We start from the raw sequence: 18,110 nt of genomic DNA, 5'->3' as shown, positions 1-18,110 counted from the left end.
TCCATACTAGTAATTCAGGCTGTCCTACATATCATGTTTATGAAAAACCCTGATCAAGTCACGCTGGATGTAATGCCCGTAGGGCGGAGCATCAGACATCACATTGATCTCCATGACTGACAACTACACACAGTCCTAAGACAGAGTCCATGCTGTTACCACTGCTTTTTACGTAATTTATTTTAATAAATCATACTCTGGATTGTACGCACTATGATGTTTGCTTTCTCTTTTTGGATAACACGATCCTGGTATTGACATCCTATACGGAGACCTGCCATCCCTTGAGAACGTCTGTGTGACGAAACGCGTCGGGGGCGGGCCTATTCTCACGTCATTTGATCCAGTCTAAATAGGAATCACGCCTAAAGTGACCTAGCCGGCTTTTTAAAATATATTTTAGCGCTCTTTTTAAACTTGTATGCTGTATGACTATAATAAACCTGGGTTTTACTACGCTATGAGCGTATGTCTTATTTTTTATGATTGGATATCCCACCGGAGGGACCTCTAAAGCACGAGGATATTCCATTTAAACATTACGGGTAAAACGGAAGACCTTTCTTTCCCTGAAGCCTGATCGAGCAGGGAAATTAAAGACGGAGCGGCAGACTTACCTTGATGAAATAAACGTGTTTAACATCTTCGGATCTGGTGAGTGCATTCCCTTGAGGGGATTTTCGCTGCATTTTTTCTACATTTTTTCCTATAGTTTGTTTTATTTTTACTTTTGTCTTTATTTTTTCTTCATTTTTTCCTTATTATTTTTTCCTCGTTTTTTGGATTTTCGTTGGACACATTTTTTTACACTGACTTTTCACTGTCGAAGTATTTTATATTTATGGATTTCTAAAGACTATACACAAAAAAACTACAAAGAAAAATACAAAAGATTTGGACCATTCACAAACACATCGAAAAAAGTTTATTTTCTTTTTTGTTTCATGTTTTAAGTGGTACACATTGTTTGTCCATTCACTATTAACAAGAATCACTTACACATGATATATATTCACAGCTTATCACGTTTTTTAATATAGAAATATTCACATTTTATTATAAATATATACATTGTTTGTTTTGATATTTTATGTACTTTATTTGTTCACACAATTGATTCACCTTGAAGATTTTGAGATACACCCTTTTACTGAATGTTTTACTAATCATTAATTATTAATTTTAATAGCACTTGTATAATCCTGATCGCAACGTCTGGATTCTTATATTTACATCTGAAGGACGGTTAGCGCTGTACGTTTATAAATAATCTATACGGAGGAGGCCTACAGTTCGATAAAGATTGGAGGAGGTTATTGTTTCTCCACTAAAGAAGTGATTCACAGATCTGCCTGCTGGTCTGATTACATCATTGGAAGACATCTGTGAGCGATTCCCTGGTTAAGAAGGGAATTGCCTGATTTGACCTTTTGTTGGGGCCTAAGGTGAGCACCCCTATATCTGGTGTGGTGCATTTGGTGAAGGAACAAGAAATATTCATCACATTTGCTATATATGGACATTTTCAGAGATAGGAACATTTATAGACTTCACACCTGATCCATTTTTTTATTCACGGACATTTGTTTGAGTCACTGATTTTTTTTTTGTACTGCTCATTGTTGTAGCTCGGCACATTTAGTTATTCAGGAAAAGAGATATACAGACTTCTTTTGGAGGCCAGGGCACTAGAAAGATCCAGTATACGATCAGTAGTGCTGTGAGGGGTAAATTCCCCACTCTCAAGACCCCTTTATGTCTCCAGCAGGACCACCCCTATCACTCTGGCTTACCCTCCGAATTCAAAGACAAAAATAATTCTGGAACAAAGCATGGCAATGTTATTCACATGAAAAACACATTAAAAAGAGTCCCCCCCCCCCTGCAATGCTACAAAAACAAAACAGACGTGATCTCCGCATATAGGAACTCATCAAAATACACTAACTCATATTGTTAAAGGTTTAAGGGGTTATGTTGTATGTTCATCCATAAATGTTTTTAAACACAGTACACCGGGGATAGATCACTCTCCCTTGTCCCTCTCCCCCTTGTCGTTGCTACCTTCACTGCTCTTGCCAGCAAATCTTGGCTGTCTTGCTCAGTAACACAGCAGCAACAAAGCTGCAGCTACTGTCGGCAAAAAACAAAGCTTCTGAATAGAGTTTTGAACACCATTCAGAAATACAATGTAACATTATTGCTACATTGTATTTACCGTTCCATTCATCTGCAGATCAAAGGGGTAAAATTTATCTACACTAACAGTAGCTGCTTTATAACCAACACTGGTCTGTTACTTGTTTTTGTCTATAGATTGCATAGAAAACAAAACAACTTGCATGTATTAGGTTGTTATCTTAAGTAACTACTTTTCCACTACAGGCCTGTCAATTCAGCAATAACTTTGTAAAAATTGCTCTGGCCCATAAGGGGTATACAGGTACGAGAGTGGAACTGGTTAAGGTACACAACAGTTCAAATTTAAAATGCAACCCATACAACCTCTGTACATTTTTTCATCCACAATTGCTGTAATGGACTAGGCCGCTCCATTCCATTTTGCCAGTAATCTGAAAACCCCTTCTTATAAAGCAGGTGAGGTATTCACAAATACACCCACTCCAAGCTCTTTATTTCTCAGTGATAAGCTTCCCACAACCAACGATCAGACCTTTCTTGGAAGCTTGAATGTGGTTGGTGATACAGGAAGCAGAGATAAAGGAAGTTACAAAACAGGAAATGCACTCCCAGTAACATTGCGGGGACCCTTCTGGACTCCGGCAGCAATATATTGCAAAAAAACCCCTCAGATGCAAAATAGACTGAATGACATTTTTAGTCAGCAAAGCAAGGTTTATGCAGCCAATACATTCCATTCTTGCCTGGAATTGCTCTTTAAAATATTGCACATATGTAATACTGCAGAAAACAAGTCATATTGGAAAACATTAATATTTTTTCACGTTACTTAAAAGAGCTTTTTCAATTATTTCTAGCAAGAGGAGCCATAATTCTGACTTCGCTATGCAGCAAAATGAAGTTATAGATCACATAAATGCCCATTGGGCAATTGTGTCTATTGTCTGCAGCACAACTTCTAATTGACTTATGCATTGAGTTCCTGTACCTATCAGTAAATCCTGGTGATGGAACAGGGTTTATCCAATATTCCTGTATGAAATGTGCCAACGATGAGGCTGCCTAACCTTTACATATACATATCCAAAGCCAATTCATGCTAATGTAGTAAGTCAAAAGAAAAGCATTATAAACACAACGACAGTCGGCTAGACCAGGTAACCACGGCTGCATTGCCAAGTATTAATATTTCAGCAGGTGGCTGTTGATAAATAGTGTTTAAACTCTTGAATTCCTTGGAGGAACAGAGCGTGTAACCATACTTAACCAATGAGGTGGCAGATTTTTACTGGAACCTGTTTGATGAGAATGGGCAATATAACTGGTGTCTTTCCTCCTGCTTACAGAATAAGCTGATGCATTTAACCCCTTCGTGATGGGAGACGTACACTGTACGTCCCGCCACAAAGGGACCAAATGACTCGTCACGTACACTGTACGTGACAAGTTATTTGCTGCACTAGAAGGCTGGTAACCGCTGAGAATCAGTGGTTACCATTCAGTAATGGATGTCTAACTATCTAGGCATCCATTAATGAAAGGGTTAACCTTTTTCAGACACCCGATACCTTAATATCGGGTGCCTGAGAGTCACAGCAGAGCGGACACACATGCCGGCTTTTGCCGGTGATGTATCGAAAGTGCGAACTTATCAAGTTGTGGGACCGCATGACTTCCGGTTTCCTCAAAACTACGAGGTTTGCACACAAAACATGTTGTGCACAAGCGCCATCCACGGTGCCCCACTTTCAAGCTATACTGGCTTTTTTTTTTTATCTTTGACTTTCAGGAATAGACACATAATGTATCTATTCTTGAAAGTAGAATGTTTCAGTTTTCTGAAACATTCAGTGACAGCTGAATCCTGAACTGCTGCAGGATCAGTGTCACTAACTTATTATCGGCTGTTCTGAAGTTTGAAGCAGCCTGATGATAACCAAAAATGTATTAATTTATCAAGCAGTAATAGTGAGTTATATTCACAATGACTGCTGGATATAATTAAATAAATAAAATAAAATTTTTAAGTTTAAAAAAAAGTGAAGTGTAAAAAAATAAGGGACAAATAAATGAATGTATGTATTGCATTTTTTTTTTTACATGTGCTGGTTTTGTTAAAAAAAAAATACTACAAATCAAAACTGGGAAAATTTTGTTTTTTTTACGTTTTTTCCTCTTTTTTTATATTTTATTTGTCCTAAGTGAGGGGTTAGGTACACATATGTGATATAACTAGATCGCCCTATCTGTCCTCTAAAAAACAATATATAATATGTGTGGGTGCACTTTGTATGAAAGTATATTACTGACGTGGAAGAATAACACAGCAAAAGTGTCAAAAGTGTGTCAGTCATTTACGAACAGAAACCAAAAACAAGCTCAGTCATGAAGGGGTTAAACATACAAAGATGACAAAATCTCAAGACAAACTTGTACACAAATACCAAATATTAACCTCAACAAGACGAGTAAATAAATTATGTGACCAAATTTCAGAAGAACACCAGCTTCAAACAGTGATTTTTGACTGTTCCAAATATCAAAAAACTATTACATAATGTACCTGATGTGAATAGTCAGATTAGGACATTGTTAAAGCTTAAAGTAGACCTGTCATGAGAGAAACATGGAGCCTGCCAAGACTGACTTCTCTTTATGAAAATGTGGAGTTGCCTGGTTGTTACTGTATGACTCTTGTTGAAACGTGCTGGAGTTCAGGACCTATGACAAGATAAGGGCTTCTATATCTGCTCAGAAATTCCTGATGTGCATCCTTGTTCAGCGTCAGTATTGATGCCAGGTGATCAGCAGAACAATTGGGCAACTAGCATTTTTAGTAGGAGGAGGTCAGAAGTGGCAAGTCCCAATATTTATGTCAGGACAGTTTTACTTTAAGAGCCATCTAAAATTTCAAAGTACATAAATGTAGTAAAACAAAACAAATCTTACTGTTTCATTGGATTGCAACTTACCCAATCATGAACAATTGCATTTTGATTTCTTCTTGTAGACCAATACCATAACACCTGGTAAACTAGCGCTTATATCTCAGTAAGAGTAGGAGACCTTGAGCTTGGCCAGGGCATGGAACTAATGTATATAGCTCATAGTTCTCTGCAATTCTTTAATATTCAATTATTACAAGGTAATTTTAGGTCATCATTGATATTAGCCATACAGCAAGCTGGCACATTAGGTTTCCCTGATCAATTCTTTTATATATTAAATCATCACAGAGTAATGTGAAGTATTTTCTCCTTCCAACAAGTTAACGCTTATAGGTGCAACTTCAAATCTACAGCCAGGACATACAGGTATGTAATTGTTTTGCTCATTGTTTAGCCTTAAATTAATGCAGAAACAGAAACACATACATACAAATTTACTTGAAAAACAGAATAAGTGTTTATTGTTGCAGAATTACATGTTTCTTTTATACATATTTCATAAATGATACAGGATTTTACACATCTATATTTTGCTTATTTATAGGACATTCCTCCATGCTCCAAACCTCCCCGCGCACTCACACTCAGCAGACCGTTTGAGACAATTCCTGTGTTTTTACTGCTTCGATATACTCAATACAAACATGATTAGACCCATTTGTTGCAGGAGGGCCCCAATAGGCAACTGCTCCTACCCCCATCAGCAGCAGAAGTGCAAATGGTAAAAAGAAGAGCTTTAAGTTGAATTAGTGTTAAAAAGACCATCTCCTGTGCAAGATCACAGTAATCCAAGCAGAATCATAGGCAAAGGGTTATTATACTATACTTTGGTCATGAACATTTGAGTACCTTGTCATTTAAGCTGCTCTGCTATTAACAAGGATTCCTAAGAACTACTTTTGAAACTCTTGTACTCTTAATTGGGGTCTCTCTCCATGGAGATGATTGTCAATCTTGCTTATATCACATTAGCCACCCTTGCTTCATTCATTAGCATTAATTCTAGGGCACAGCTTGAAAATACAGAGAAAGGCATTGGATCCCACCAGAAAGAAAGGTAATGAAGATGATGCATTACCACCAATAAATGTATTATTGCCTGTGCTTTGAGGCCTATGTTCTGCACGGATCTACAATCTTGAACAAAATACAAGACATAGAAGACAACAAACAAGTACATGATGGAAAACGGATTCAATCCACCTGAGAGGAGAGAAGTAGGTGACAGTTATTAAGACTTTGTATGGCAGCATGTGCCAGCTATATTCCACGTGGACTCAAGATTTAGGCTGGCAAGGAGTCCTTGGTAGCATAACTGCCAGCTATAGATTAATACATGAAGAGAACATAAACTCTCCTCTCGATTTCATTATATGCAAGGCACCAGTCAACTGGCTTCACTTCTTTAGTTCTGTAATCCTATCCCTGAAGTAGGAGCCTTTCACAGTGGGAGTCCTTTAAAAAATGTCTCTGCAAACTTGTAGCCCAAACACTCCCTCATTTGCCCAGTTTCATCCCCCCCCCCTCCCCCCAAAAAAGAAACTGCACCATTTTGATATTGAAAGTCTGTGGAAGAGCAGCGTATTCCAAGATAAAAAAAACACGAAAAAAAAAAGGAGAGAAAACCCCCTGAAATCTTTGGAACAAAGATAGAGGTTATATCTCGGCCTTTGCCACTCTCCAGCTCTTCAGTGATATGTAGATAAATAAAACGTAGACAAAGCTGGACGGGTTAAGTGTTTTCATCCAGAAAGAAGTTGTATTTCCACCAGCAGAAGACCAGCTGGAAAATGTAAATCTTTATGACTATATCTGATGATCGTCATGAGAGAATGAGGTGGTAACCCTTTTGAATTTTTCATGCAACCCTGATATGCTATTAAGCCACTTCCCAAGAGTGCGGGACAGGGGAACATCTCCCTCCCAAAAAGAACAGACATAAAAATCAATCATGCATTGAGCCCCTGAAATATATATAGCCAAGGCTGTGGGAGGAATAGGGACGAGGGACATTTAAGAAAGTGATTACAAGAAAAATCACGTGCGATTTTTTTTCTCTTTTTTTTTTTTTTTTAATGCATAGCAGAAAGTCTCACGTGTTTGGGACTTGGATTAAAATTTAACAGTGTTGCACCTCAACATGGCATGTGCATGAACCCGGAGTTCATCAGAAAAAGGCAAGAAAAATCTCAACCAAGCCTCGATAGATGCTTCCCAAGAGTGGAGAAAAGCGTTATGCTGCAGTGACTTCTGGTCCAACGCCCCTCCAAATGGCATTAAATTGTGCGCAATGTTACTGGCGTACCTCCATTGGCTCAGCAGATTATTAATCCATCTTTTTGTTTTAAATTGGCACTCTGCCACACTTTAACTTGTCATAAAACCAGGAGAACCAAAAAATAAAATAAAATGAACATTTAATTGTTTTGGGACCCTAGTCCATAAATTTCACCATTCACCAACATGTAAAATATATATAGTTTCAATAAGAAATTTCCCAAGCCCTTTGAAATAGGCTTTTAGCAAGGTCAAGGCCCCAACCTTCAATTAAATTTCATTTTTAATCTTTCATTTTACATTTTTCTTTAACAAAAGCTTTAAAAATCTAGGGAGAAAAAAAAAAAAAAGGGGGAAAATGATCACCCATCCCATTATCATATCCCAGCTACCACCTATAATGCTTTTATTTCAAAGGCAAGAGATATCCACAGGTTTTGCTGGGGATTTAAGAGTTGTACAACGATCAATCCTTAGCATCCTCAATTTGTTGGATTGGAAGATGTAGCTGCAGGGGGTCACGTAGCCTCTTAAGGTCCAACTCAGCCTAAGAGATGACAAAAAAATAACCATTAGGCAAGGTTTCTATTATAAGCTTCAATCTAAAGCATGCTTAAAGTGTTTCGGGTATGTTTTGCAAATTAGGTTTCGGGAAGTTATAAAAGCAAAGGGAACAGCTACGAATGGTTAAGATTAACTATTCAAAAATGTACTAAAGATGGTACCTAATGTAAAGTATATCTAAGTGGTGCATTTGCGTTCCTTTATACTGCCCATTGCAATAACCATCACAAAATACACTGTATGCTGATAACTATGCGGTGAATTCACACAATGATGGTATTCAATGTATTTTTTTTTTCTACTTGGCTTTACATGTAGCTTAAGCTGTTCAACAAAAAAATGACAGGGTTGGAACAAAACTATAATTATGTACAGAATATGCATGCTCCTCCATCCCTAAAATGGACTGCTAGCCTTAGCAACACACTAACCTAAATTCGATAATATAGACAAACAAAGCTGGACAGGCTGAAAGATTTGCCTGCTGTTGTCGTACACCTACATCTGATAGCTAGAAGGCTGTTCAAAAGGAGACCCTACTCGACTAGGAGATCGAGTCTAGATTTGTGAACCAGAGTCAGGGAATGGTCAACACACAACGCACTATTCCACCAACAAAAATGCAGGGACAGCAATAATAGATAATAACTTTGCTCTACAGCTTGATCTGAATGTATATGTTGAGAATGGAATATGATTTTTACAGATAATACATCACATGCAGTTATCGGTTTCCAAAAAGTGGTCCTTTAAACCCCATGTTCAGCATAAAGAGCATTACATAAACAACTAGAACGGATCAAGGGCATTTGGTAACCAGGAAAGGTGCAAGACAGAGAAACCTTCCTTTATCTACTCACACATATGCATTAGGAAAGTTGGCCGAAGGTTCATTATGAATGATACAATCAATAACTTGTGATGGCACAAAATTTGTATGACGACAATTCTAGGAATTATTTGGTGGTTACATACACGGTAGTCAGAACTGAATAAAAACAATGTTACATTACAAAGTTATAAAGGTGCTTTTATTGGCCCAAGCCATCACCATGGACATGGTCAACAAACTATAATGTGAAAAAATAAGCCAGAATGTGTACAGAAGCAATGCATAACTTAATTCATCATACAGTATATGTTCCCTCTACTAAACACAGCAATGCAAAGCAGGTTAACCATCTTAAATCATACCCGAGCAATGGCATCCTTGAGTCGATTATATTCTATAACATCAAATCTTTCTTTTTTGGCCGCTTTATGGAAAAAAAGTAAGAACTGTCTATCACTGGCATCTACGTACATATATTCCTACAAAGAAAAAAAGCAAAAACGTTCAAAAGTTATAGAATTTGCATACATTTTATTTATATCAAGTAGGCATGCACCGTGTTTGGTACTCATACTGGCCCAAATGCTCCCGATACTAATCCCGATACTGGCATTTCCGGTATTAGGAAGCCTGGCAGCGAGTCATTACACGCTGCCCGTGCTCCCTCGTCACCAGGGTGCATGGGGCTGGCTTCCCGGCAAATCAGGAAGCCGGACGGCATGTAATGACTCTTCACCCAGCTTCCCGATTAGTCGGGAAGAGGGCCAATCCGGAAGGCAGGGCAGCGAGTCATTACTCGCCCCCAGCTTCCCGATTGGCCAGAAAGCCGGCTCCATGCTACCCAGGCCAATCAGGAAGCCAGGCAGCATGTAATGTCTCACCACCCAGGCTTTCTGATTGGTCGGGAAGCTGGCCAATCAGGAATGCAGGCAGAAAGTCATTACATGTACCCTAGCTTCCTGATTGGCCAGAAAGCAGACTCCATGCTTCCTCATCACCTGGTGAATAGGGAGCATGGAGACAGCTTCCCGGGTAATCAGGAAGCCGGGCGTCGAATCATTACACGCTGCCCGGCTTTCTGACTAATCAGAAGTAATGACTCGCCGCTCGGCTTCCTTAATGGCAGTTCCGGTATCGGTATTGGCAGGTAACGAAAAAAAAAAATACAGGTAGTCGATACCGAAAGACCGATATCAGTGCATCCCTAATATCAAGTACAAGTACAGTGAGCATGATTTATGCCAATACATTAGCTTGTCATATTTATGGCTAGTTTATCTACTAAGATGGTGGCAACCTTATGCATACTTATAAAAAGGTGAATATGAGACAATGATGAATCAAAATAAAAAAACATTTAGATAAGCTGTTCACATGCAGGCTTTAAAATGACCATACATAAAAGGTTTGTTTATAATTAGCATTTCTGTTCCCAAGTATCCCAGATAGCACACATTATATTAGAACTATGGCCTCCAATTAAAAAATAAGCACACACACTTATAGTTTTCACTTAGCCCCCCTGCAAAGTCTCAAAAACTGTTGATCCTGCCACTGACATCCATCTAATGCAGCTTCCTGTGATGGTGTAGCAACAATGGTGCACTGCTCCTAAATTCAGAACAGAGTTGCCACTCTCATGTAAGCTGGGCCAGCATGACTACAGTGGGAAGAAAAGCCTTGCAAATGGCATGGCTATCAGCATGGTCACTACTGATTCACAATCCTGTAGGTTGGTAATCGGCACCTGACTTCACCTGTTCCTGCCCACTGCTTTCTGGATTGACAGCACTGCCTGTTGCTGAAACCCTCCCACTATGAGCTGCGGTGTCTGGTAGGGTGGAGTGTGTGAGACACTAATAAAAGGAGGGTTTGGCTTAGCCAGGGAGGGTAATTAAGTTTTTTTTCTTTATAAAGCCTGTGCATCCCACAGTAACTGGACTTTGGACCTGTTTAGTTAGGCTTTCATACAGGGCCACTTAGTTGTATTTTAACAGACAGCATCTACACTACAGGCAGAGGCCATGAACAGCATGATATTTATTAGGGTATCGGCACTATTCAATGAGATGTTATGCTTACCCTGCCCGTCAGGATATAATAGGCACACCCTGCTATGCCTGTGCCATATGTGACAAAGTAAGTGACTGGCTCCATGATATCCCAAGAGTATTCCCACCACGTCAAACGAGCAAAGACTCCAAACTGTACAGACATATACGCTAGCATTCCCCACTGAGCCCATCTTGTCTTCTTCGCTGCTCGTCGAGCAATCTGAAGTCGAACCTACAATTGGAAAACATGACATTTTTTATTATAATTTTTGGTTAAAATGTGTAAACAGCTTCTAGTTTTTTTTGTGTGGACAGAGCTGAACATACAAACTGGAGACTTATGCATCTGGCATATATATGCAAGACAACACTGCTCCGATTAGAAATTCATACATTGTGTTCAAAGATCAATCCAAACTGCTTCAAAAACAAGTCAGAAGCATGAAAGCCAATATACACAAGCCTTAAAGGAGAATTATGGGGTGAGTGAACACTCATCCCCATAGTTCAAGCTGACCTGTGACATTGAAGCTGTCACAGGTCAGCTCTATTGATCGGGAAGTCGGCGAACACATACCGCCGATCACTGTCTTCCCGTTCCTCTCCCTGCAGAGATCAGTGACAGTCAGTCATCACTCCACGCAGTTTAGTTGACTGGAGGAACGGACGGGGGAGGAGGAGGCCACAACTGGGAGCTCACTTCAACTAAGAGGGAGGGAATACTTCAGGAGCTGGCTGTTGTCCTGCATATACCATTTAAGCTGATTCATAGTCAACCCAACATAGTTATATTTCTTATGCTGTGATACATATTAATTGTGTGTGAATTCCAAGGATTTGCAATTAAAATCCCTTGCAGATTCCCATACTGACAGCACATGCAGTGCAGTAGGTGAATGTCTGATTACTGTGGACAGCAGCACCTATAAAAGGTGCCCATACACCTTACGACCATCGCAAGACTTTTGTCTTGCGATGGTCGTATGCTTCTTGAAAGCCCGTACGATCTGCCCACCTTGGACGGGCAGATCGTACTTGCGATCATCGAAAGCCCGCCCAGCTGAGGGGCGGGCTTCCGATGACGTCAATGCAGAACGGGCAGTGTGCGCGTGCGCACACTGGCCCATTCCGCAGCTATCGGGCGAGCAGGCTAGAAACCCGCCGAGAATCGAACATGTTGGCTCAACAAAAGACGTGCGACCGTACAGTAGAAACGGTCGTACGTCTTAGTTCACACTGCTCGATTCTCGTACGATCGCGGGATTTCGCCCGATTCTCGTACGAGAATCGAGCAGTGTATGGGCACCTTAAGACAGAACAACATAGCCACTAAATACCTCCAAGGCCTGCGCCTGTATTACCACTCTTCAGCCAAACAGGAGCCAATTCTTACACAGAGAAGAAAGCCGGTACCAATGCAAGAAATTAAAGTTATTATTTAAAAGATTGTACAGCTGTATTACATTTCCTAGATGACTATAGTTTAGCTGTAGGTACCAACATTTAATTTGGAACTGCAACCTCCTATCCCTTACTGCCAAGAAAGGTGCCATCTTAGCCTCTATTTGGATTGAAGTTGCCATGGTGCTGCACGTGATCAGCTATGACACCAGGCATTTGAAGGCTTGAAAGTTCGGTTGAGAGGTGAAATAAGCACCCTGGCAACCTTGACAGTTGCACGTTTTAAAAGTAACTGTTCTAGGAGACATTACATTGGTGGTTCCTTTTTAAACCTAACCTTCCAATGTGCTTCCAGTTTGTCCCTCTGTGTAATGAGTATGCCCTAGCACCTACATACTCCTGGATGCTGGGCTATGTGTCTTCCTTATGCACGGTTGTATGAAATGTGGATCTCATTTATATAACTGGTAGAACAAATTAGTGCAGGTGTTGCCAACAGCAGTCAGATAACAGCTTTTTCCAGATTGAACATGAAGGCAAGGATGAATGTTGCTAAGGACAAAGCACTTTTTAGAATGAGAATTCCATTCACGGAGAGATTTTCTCTCATTTCTTGTGGCGTCTCCAGCACAGGAAATTGAGAAATCTCGCTAGCGGACGGAATTTCGGAAATTCGCATGCATTTGAATTCCGAATTAGAGATATAACAAATGCAAACAAATCCGAATTTCCAATTCTGAAATTTTTAAGTGGTAGTCTGTACGAATGGTTGTTTCGTATTGTTCGTTGCAGCAAAGTGACATTTGAGAAAATGTTTTGTTTTTTTACAGTCTGCAGAAGAGGAAGAAAAAAAAAAAGTGTGAGGTTCTCCCCCAATTCATACCAGACCCTTTAGGTCTGGTAGGAATGTTAGGAGGGAGATACACACCCCTCCCCCCATCAAGTAAAAAAAAAAAGTGCGTGGAGTTCCCCCCAAAATCTATACCAGACCCTTTAAGTCTGATTGGAATTTTGAGGAACCCCCCCAGCCCCCCGAAAATCGCTCGAGTCCATTTTTGACAATTCACTTAAATAAAAAATGGCTCCATCGATGTAATCCAGCGTCAAATCACGATGCACGACGCCCGTCGAAATAAAAAAACAAGTCCCGCCACATGACAACCGTCCGAACCTGACGAAAACTCGCCGCAAAATGACATTGGGCGCAAAAGTAAACAGATGGTGGAGCGAGCCGTGACGTCACGGCTCACTCCGCCCATTTGATATTCTCAGCTGCCAAATACAATATAGCATTCGGGAGCTTCCAAATGCTATTCGGGTCTGTGAGCCGAGGTGTCATAATACTTTTCATAAATACTTTTGGACAAAATTTTTTTTTTTAATGTCACTTTGCTGCACCGAACGAACCGAAAACTAACAGACAATTCGTATAGAATACCGCTAACGAATTTCATCCGGATCCCAAAACGAATTAAGTTTCGAAACCCGAAAAATGAAATAACGCAAAATCCAAATCAATACGAATTTTTTGCTGGTGCACATGCCTAGTGTACATTACTGCAAACATTTAGATTTTCAAATAGTTTTAAAACTGCCCAGGATAGACAACATGGCCGGTAAAATACAGATTTTCTTTTTGTCTACCTTTTCAAGAGGCTCAAGCTGTTCTTGAAGGGCCTCTAGGCGACAAAAGAGCTCTTGTTCCTTGCTGAGCTGGTGTTCTTCAATTCGCATAGAGCTGTACAACTGCTGTACAAGGGTCTTCAAGTCATTCATTGTCGTTGCATCTTCATGGCTTAAAAGTTCTGAGCATGCAGCAAAACAAGGCAGAAAGGTCAAAAGTAATGTTATATATGTGAAAGAGGAGCAACCTAGGGTTTAATGAACTGTTCTTTAACACACCGTACCTTGTTTTGGCGGCCGCACGTGATAGTTTCTATCATTAATAGTCAATTTAAAATCATCTAATAGAAGAACTTCTATACTTGTGGAAGAGGCTATACGTTCTCCATCTGAAAGTGAAGAAAAACCACATCATTATCTATATAAGACCAAATACACTGCAGCAAGAGAGGTACTCATAACCTAACCAACCATAAATGAAGCTTTAAGCAGCAGTCAGGATTACAGCAATGACTCATCAAATGTGTTAAAAAAAAATATATATAATTACATGACTGCTACTGAATGTTTGCCCACCGACTTGCCCTTTTGACTAAGTGCCAAACCAAGCAGCCTCATGCTGAAGAGACTCCAAATGAACACATTTCACACAGCAGCTGCCAATTACAATTCCACCCCTAATTTGATTTATCAAATCATATAGAGATCCATTTGGGTTTCTTATCTTTTGAGACCAATCAATTCCCTATCCCATTCTAAACCCTGATGAAGGGGGTGTTGTTGCTCCTGAAATAGATTGGCTGTTTTTCGTTTAGTTGAATTGTGAACAATGAAAGGCACTTTGGACTCTTCCACCTTTTGGTTTGACACCCTTTTCTGAGCTAGGTTGACCGGTGATAAGGGAGGGAATTGATCAAGTAGGTTGACCCGAGTGATGGGGTTGGGGTGTTGGTGATGTCCCAGGTTGACCCGGGTGATAACGTGGGGTATTTGTGATCAAGCATGGTTGACCCGGTTGATAAGGGGAGGGGGGCGGTATTGGTGATCAAGCAGGTTGATCTAGCATTCTTTTCTCCTATGGGATATTTTGTTTGCATGCATTTACCACAAAGAACTGGCTGAAGTTGTAAGTCAGTACCCTCATGAAGCCAATTAAAAGGTGCTTCATATGCCAGAACTAAAAGTCTAATACTCCTAGGTGTTCTGAGGGAGCAATTACTGTGTGACACCTGAAACCCCCCAATAAGGGGTATTTGTCAAAAGATCTGCAAAGTACATATTAGAATTACTCAGAACTTAAATAAGCATAGCTTAAATATGCCTATTCAAAATTAGTACCCCAGTAAAGTCAGGAGCACGCAAGAACCTACTTGTTGCCAGAAGAGTGGGAATCGGTTGATAGGACTATCGTAAGATTCCACCACTGCTGTTCCCTAGATATTAAAAGTCAGTGGGTGATTTCCTCATTTAATACCATCTATCCAAGTAAAATAAAATCCATGCTGGCTGAAGTGGCCCTTTATGAATTTGAGGATAACTGCATACACTCTTAAGAATTTTAAACGCACCCAGCAAAAATTTTAAAGAGCACATAGACAGAGGACATATTATTCTGGTTATAATTTTACAGTGACAATTAAGCAGAAAAGCAAGTTGAAGCCATCACAGATCCCCACTTACATACCTATGGAGTGGATTGCCACCCTGTCTATTCCTCGGTCTTCTGCCTGTACCTGCTGTAGGAATACTCCTACTGTATCGGAAAGAGGCTTCAAAGTGAATCTGCATTGCTCCAGCCGTGATGGGAGGCTAATGGTTATCACAGGCAACCCGTTTTGGTAAAGCACAGAAACATCTAGTAAGAAACAGAAAAAAAAGTAAATCACTTGCGGCGGATAGATCTCAAGGCAATAAAACACAACAGGAGTCAGCTGGACAGTTAAGATTTTCCAAATTTTATCCAAAAATGCAAGCAAGGTCCCGTCAGTCACATAAAATCGCCCTAAAGAGAAACATTACCCATATCTTCAAAATAACAAAGGCATCTTTAGAAATATTTAGTAATGACAATCTACAAGCAGATACTTCTAGATAATTGCAAGCTTTTTTATTTTTTGCATACCTTATTTTTCTTTTCTTTCCCAGTCTTCTGACAGTGGCTATTTTAACTAAGGGCGAGTGACTAGGATATGCGACCATGCACATCATCTCAGGGGAGGAAAATGCCTTTCCCTGAGATCACAGATGAAATTTCCCAGCAATGAACTGCTGATGTAACCAGCATGCAATGCCAAAGTGGACCAGGAAGTGTAAAAAAAGAAATTGTAAGCAAAATAGAAATATTTTTGTTTAGCTAATGAATGTAAGATAATTTCATATCAGCATGCAGAACTGTATGCTGATGTGATTTTAGTTTTCTTCTTTTTAGTCAAAGGGGGTAAAGGTCCACTTTAAGCAGCATATAAAATGAGTGAAAGAGTCAGCAATGTAACTGGCAACTCTCCCTGTGTAAAGTGACTGTATAGTGGCTTACTGGCGTTCAACACATTTTATTTCTGTTAGTCAGGACCAAGGAAGTACCTTTTTTTTCTACTGAGGCAACAAGTACGGCTCTGATGCAAAAAAACAAACAAACAACACACCATATCAGTGTAGGCAGCAAGTCTTTGACTAGATAATATTGCATGTCACTTTTGCTTCCAGTATGTCAATGATGAATTATAGTAGTTTCATTTAAAAGTAGCGTATTGATTTAAACTACTAAATAGTACTACAAACGCATGTACTGTCTTTGCAAAAGGGAGCAGCTTAAATGCAGATCAGTCTGCGACTCCTTGGAAATCTTTACGGCATATTTAAGGAGTCCAGTTGTCCGTTTCATATCTTTTTGCCAAATAATTACCATTTCTCTGAGCAAGTTATAAAATTTAGGCCCTTTTCACACGAGCTGATCAGGAGATGATCCGTGCACAGAGCGCCTCCTGATCAAAGCAGTACGGAATGGATGTCACCGCTGTGACAACCGTGTCCATACAGTTTATTCCTCCACCTTGCGATGGAGGGGGAAAAAATGGAAACTGCCAGACCCCATGTTGGTCTATGGGGAATCTGATGTCAATGGACACATGTCCATTGACATCAGATTACCCCCGATCCAGCCTGGTGAAACAGATCTCTGACCAGTGTTTCTCTGGAGTCGGCCGAGGCCAGGGGTATTTGGGTGTAACCTGCCGCTTGTCCGTTTATACACGGCTGCCCATAGACTTGCATTGGGCATCCGATTGGGTCCGCCTAAGGCCCCTTTCACACAGCTGGTCTGATAAGGTACGCCTGTCAGTTTTTCAGGTGAACCCGATTGGATGCCTAATGCAAGTCTATGGGCAGGCGCGTGTAAATGGACTAGCGTCAGTTTACACCTAGTTACCCCAGGCTCTGGCCCGGTTCGGAGAAACAGACAGATCAGACATCCGTTTCACCAAACCAGATTTTGCCCGATTGTGGGTAATCTGATGTAAACGGACATGTCTGTTTACATCAGATTGCCCATAAACCAACATGGGGTCCAGCAATTTCTGATTTTTCCTCCATCGCAAGGCGGAGGAAAAAACTGTACGGAAATGGATGTCACAGCGGATCCTCTCCTGATCGGTCCGTGTCAAAGAGGCCCAATTCCATTTCTTTATTAAATCTGTGACTTCTCGCTCTCTTCCCTGCAATCTACCTTAAAAATAAGATTGAATGCATTTACAAAAGGGGAACCAAAGCTTCACTAGCACTTTACTTCACTATATAGATAGATAGATATATCTTTTTTTTTTTACCTGTCTGCATGTGGCAATTATGTAACATAGAAACATAAAATTATCTATAAGAATCAAATAAAGGAACTGCAGCAATGAGAATTTTTCAACTATTTAGTAAACAAGTATTTAAAATTGAACAGAAATAAAAAGTTTACAGGCTTGCAGATTGCTACTCAAAGCCTGGTGAAAACGTTCTAATAAGCTAGCTGCCATTCAACATGCACATATATCTACTCACCATCAGAGGGCGATGCTGTACTGCAAAAGACTACTCTTTGGCACGGCCATGCAGGAAACCTCTGGCGCACCTGGACAAAAAAAAACCAACAATGTAACATTACTCATCAGGGAGCTACACTGTTGGGGAATTCAACCATTTGACTAGATTTCTTTTCATTTTATCTGCACCAGAGGACTTGCGACAAAGCAAACCGACTTTGTAATTCTGTCATCCAGACTCATGTAC

The 18,110-nt window shown here is 40.1% G+C and overlaps 1 protein-coding gene across 1 annotated transcript; it reads right to left on the bottom strand.

Moving 5' to 3' along the window:
- Positions 1 to 5,708: 5,708 nt before the first annotated feature.
- Positions 5,709 to 17,982, bottom strand: MCU (mitochondrial calcium uniporter). The gene is made up of 7 exons (XM_018571397.1): positions 17,883 to 17,982; positions 15,526 to 15,696; positions 14,126 to 14,230; positions 13,863 to 14,023; positions 10,846 to 11,049; positions 9,126 to 9,242; positions 5,709 to 7,914 (listed from the first exon to the last, which is right to left on the bottom strand). The coding sequence occupies exons 1-7, from the start codon at positions 17,980 to 17,982 to the stop codon at positions 7,834 to 7,836; spliced, it is 939 nt and encodes a 312-aa protein (XP_018426899.1). The 3' UTR covers positions 5,709 to 7,833.
- Between the last annotated feature and the right edge of the window lie 128 nt (positions 17,983 to 18,110).

Source organism: Nanorana parkeri, unplaced genomic scaffold, assembly GCF_000935625.1.
Source record: "Nanorana parkeri isolate BGI_ZX_2015 unplaced genomic scaffold, ASM93562v1 scaffold1750, whole genome shotgun sequence".
Classification (NCBI taxonomy): Eukaryota; Metazoa; Chordata; class Amphibia; order Anura; family Dicroglossidae; genus Nanorana; species Nanorana parkeri.
The sequence above is the reverse complement of the archived record's forward strand: the minus strand, read 5'-3'. Positions and strand labels throughout refer to the sequence as shown.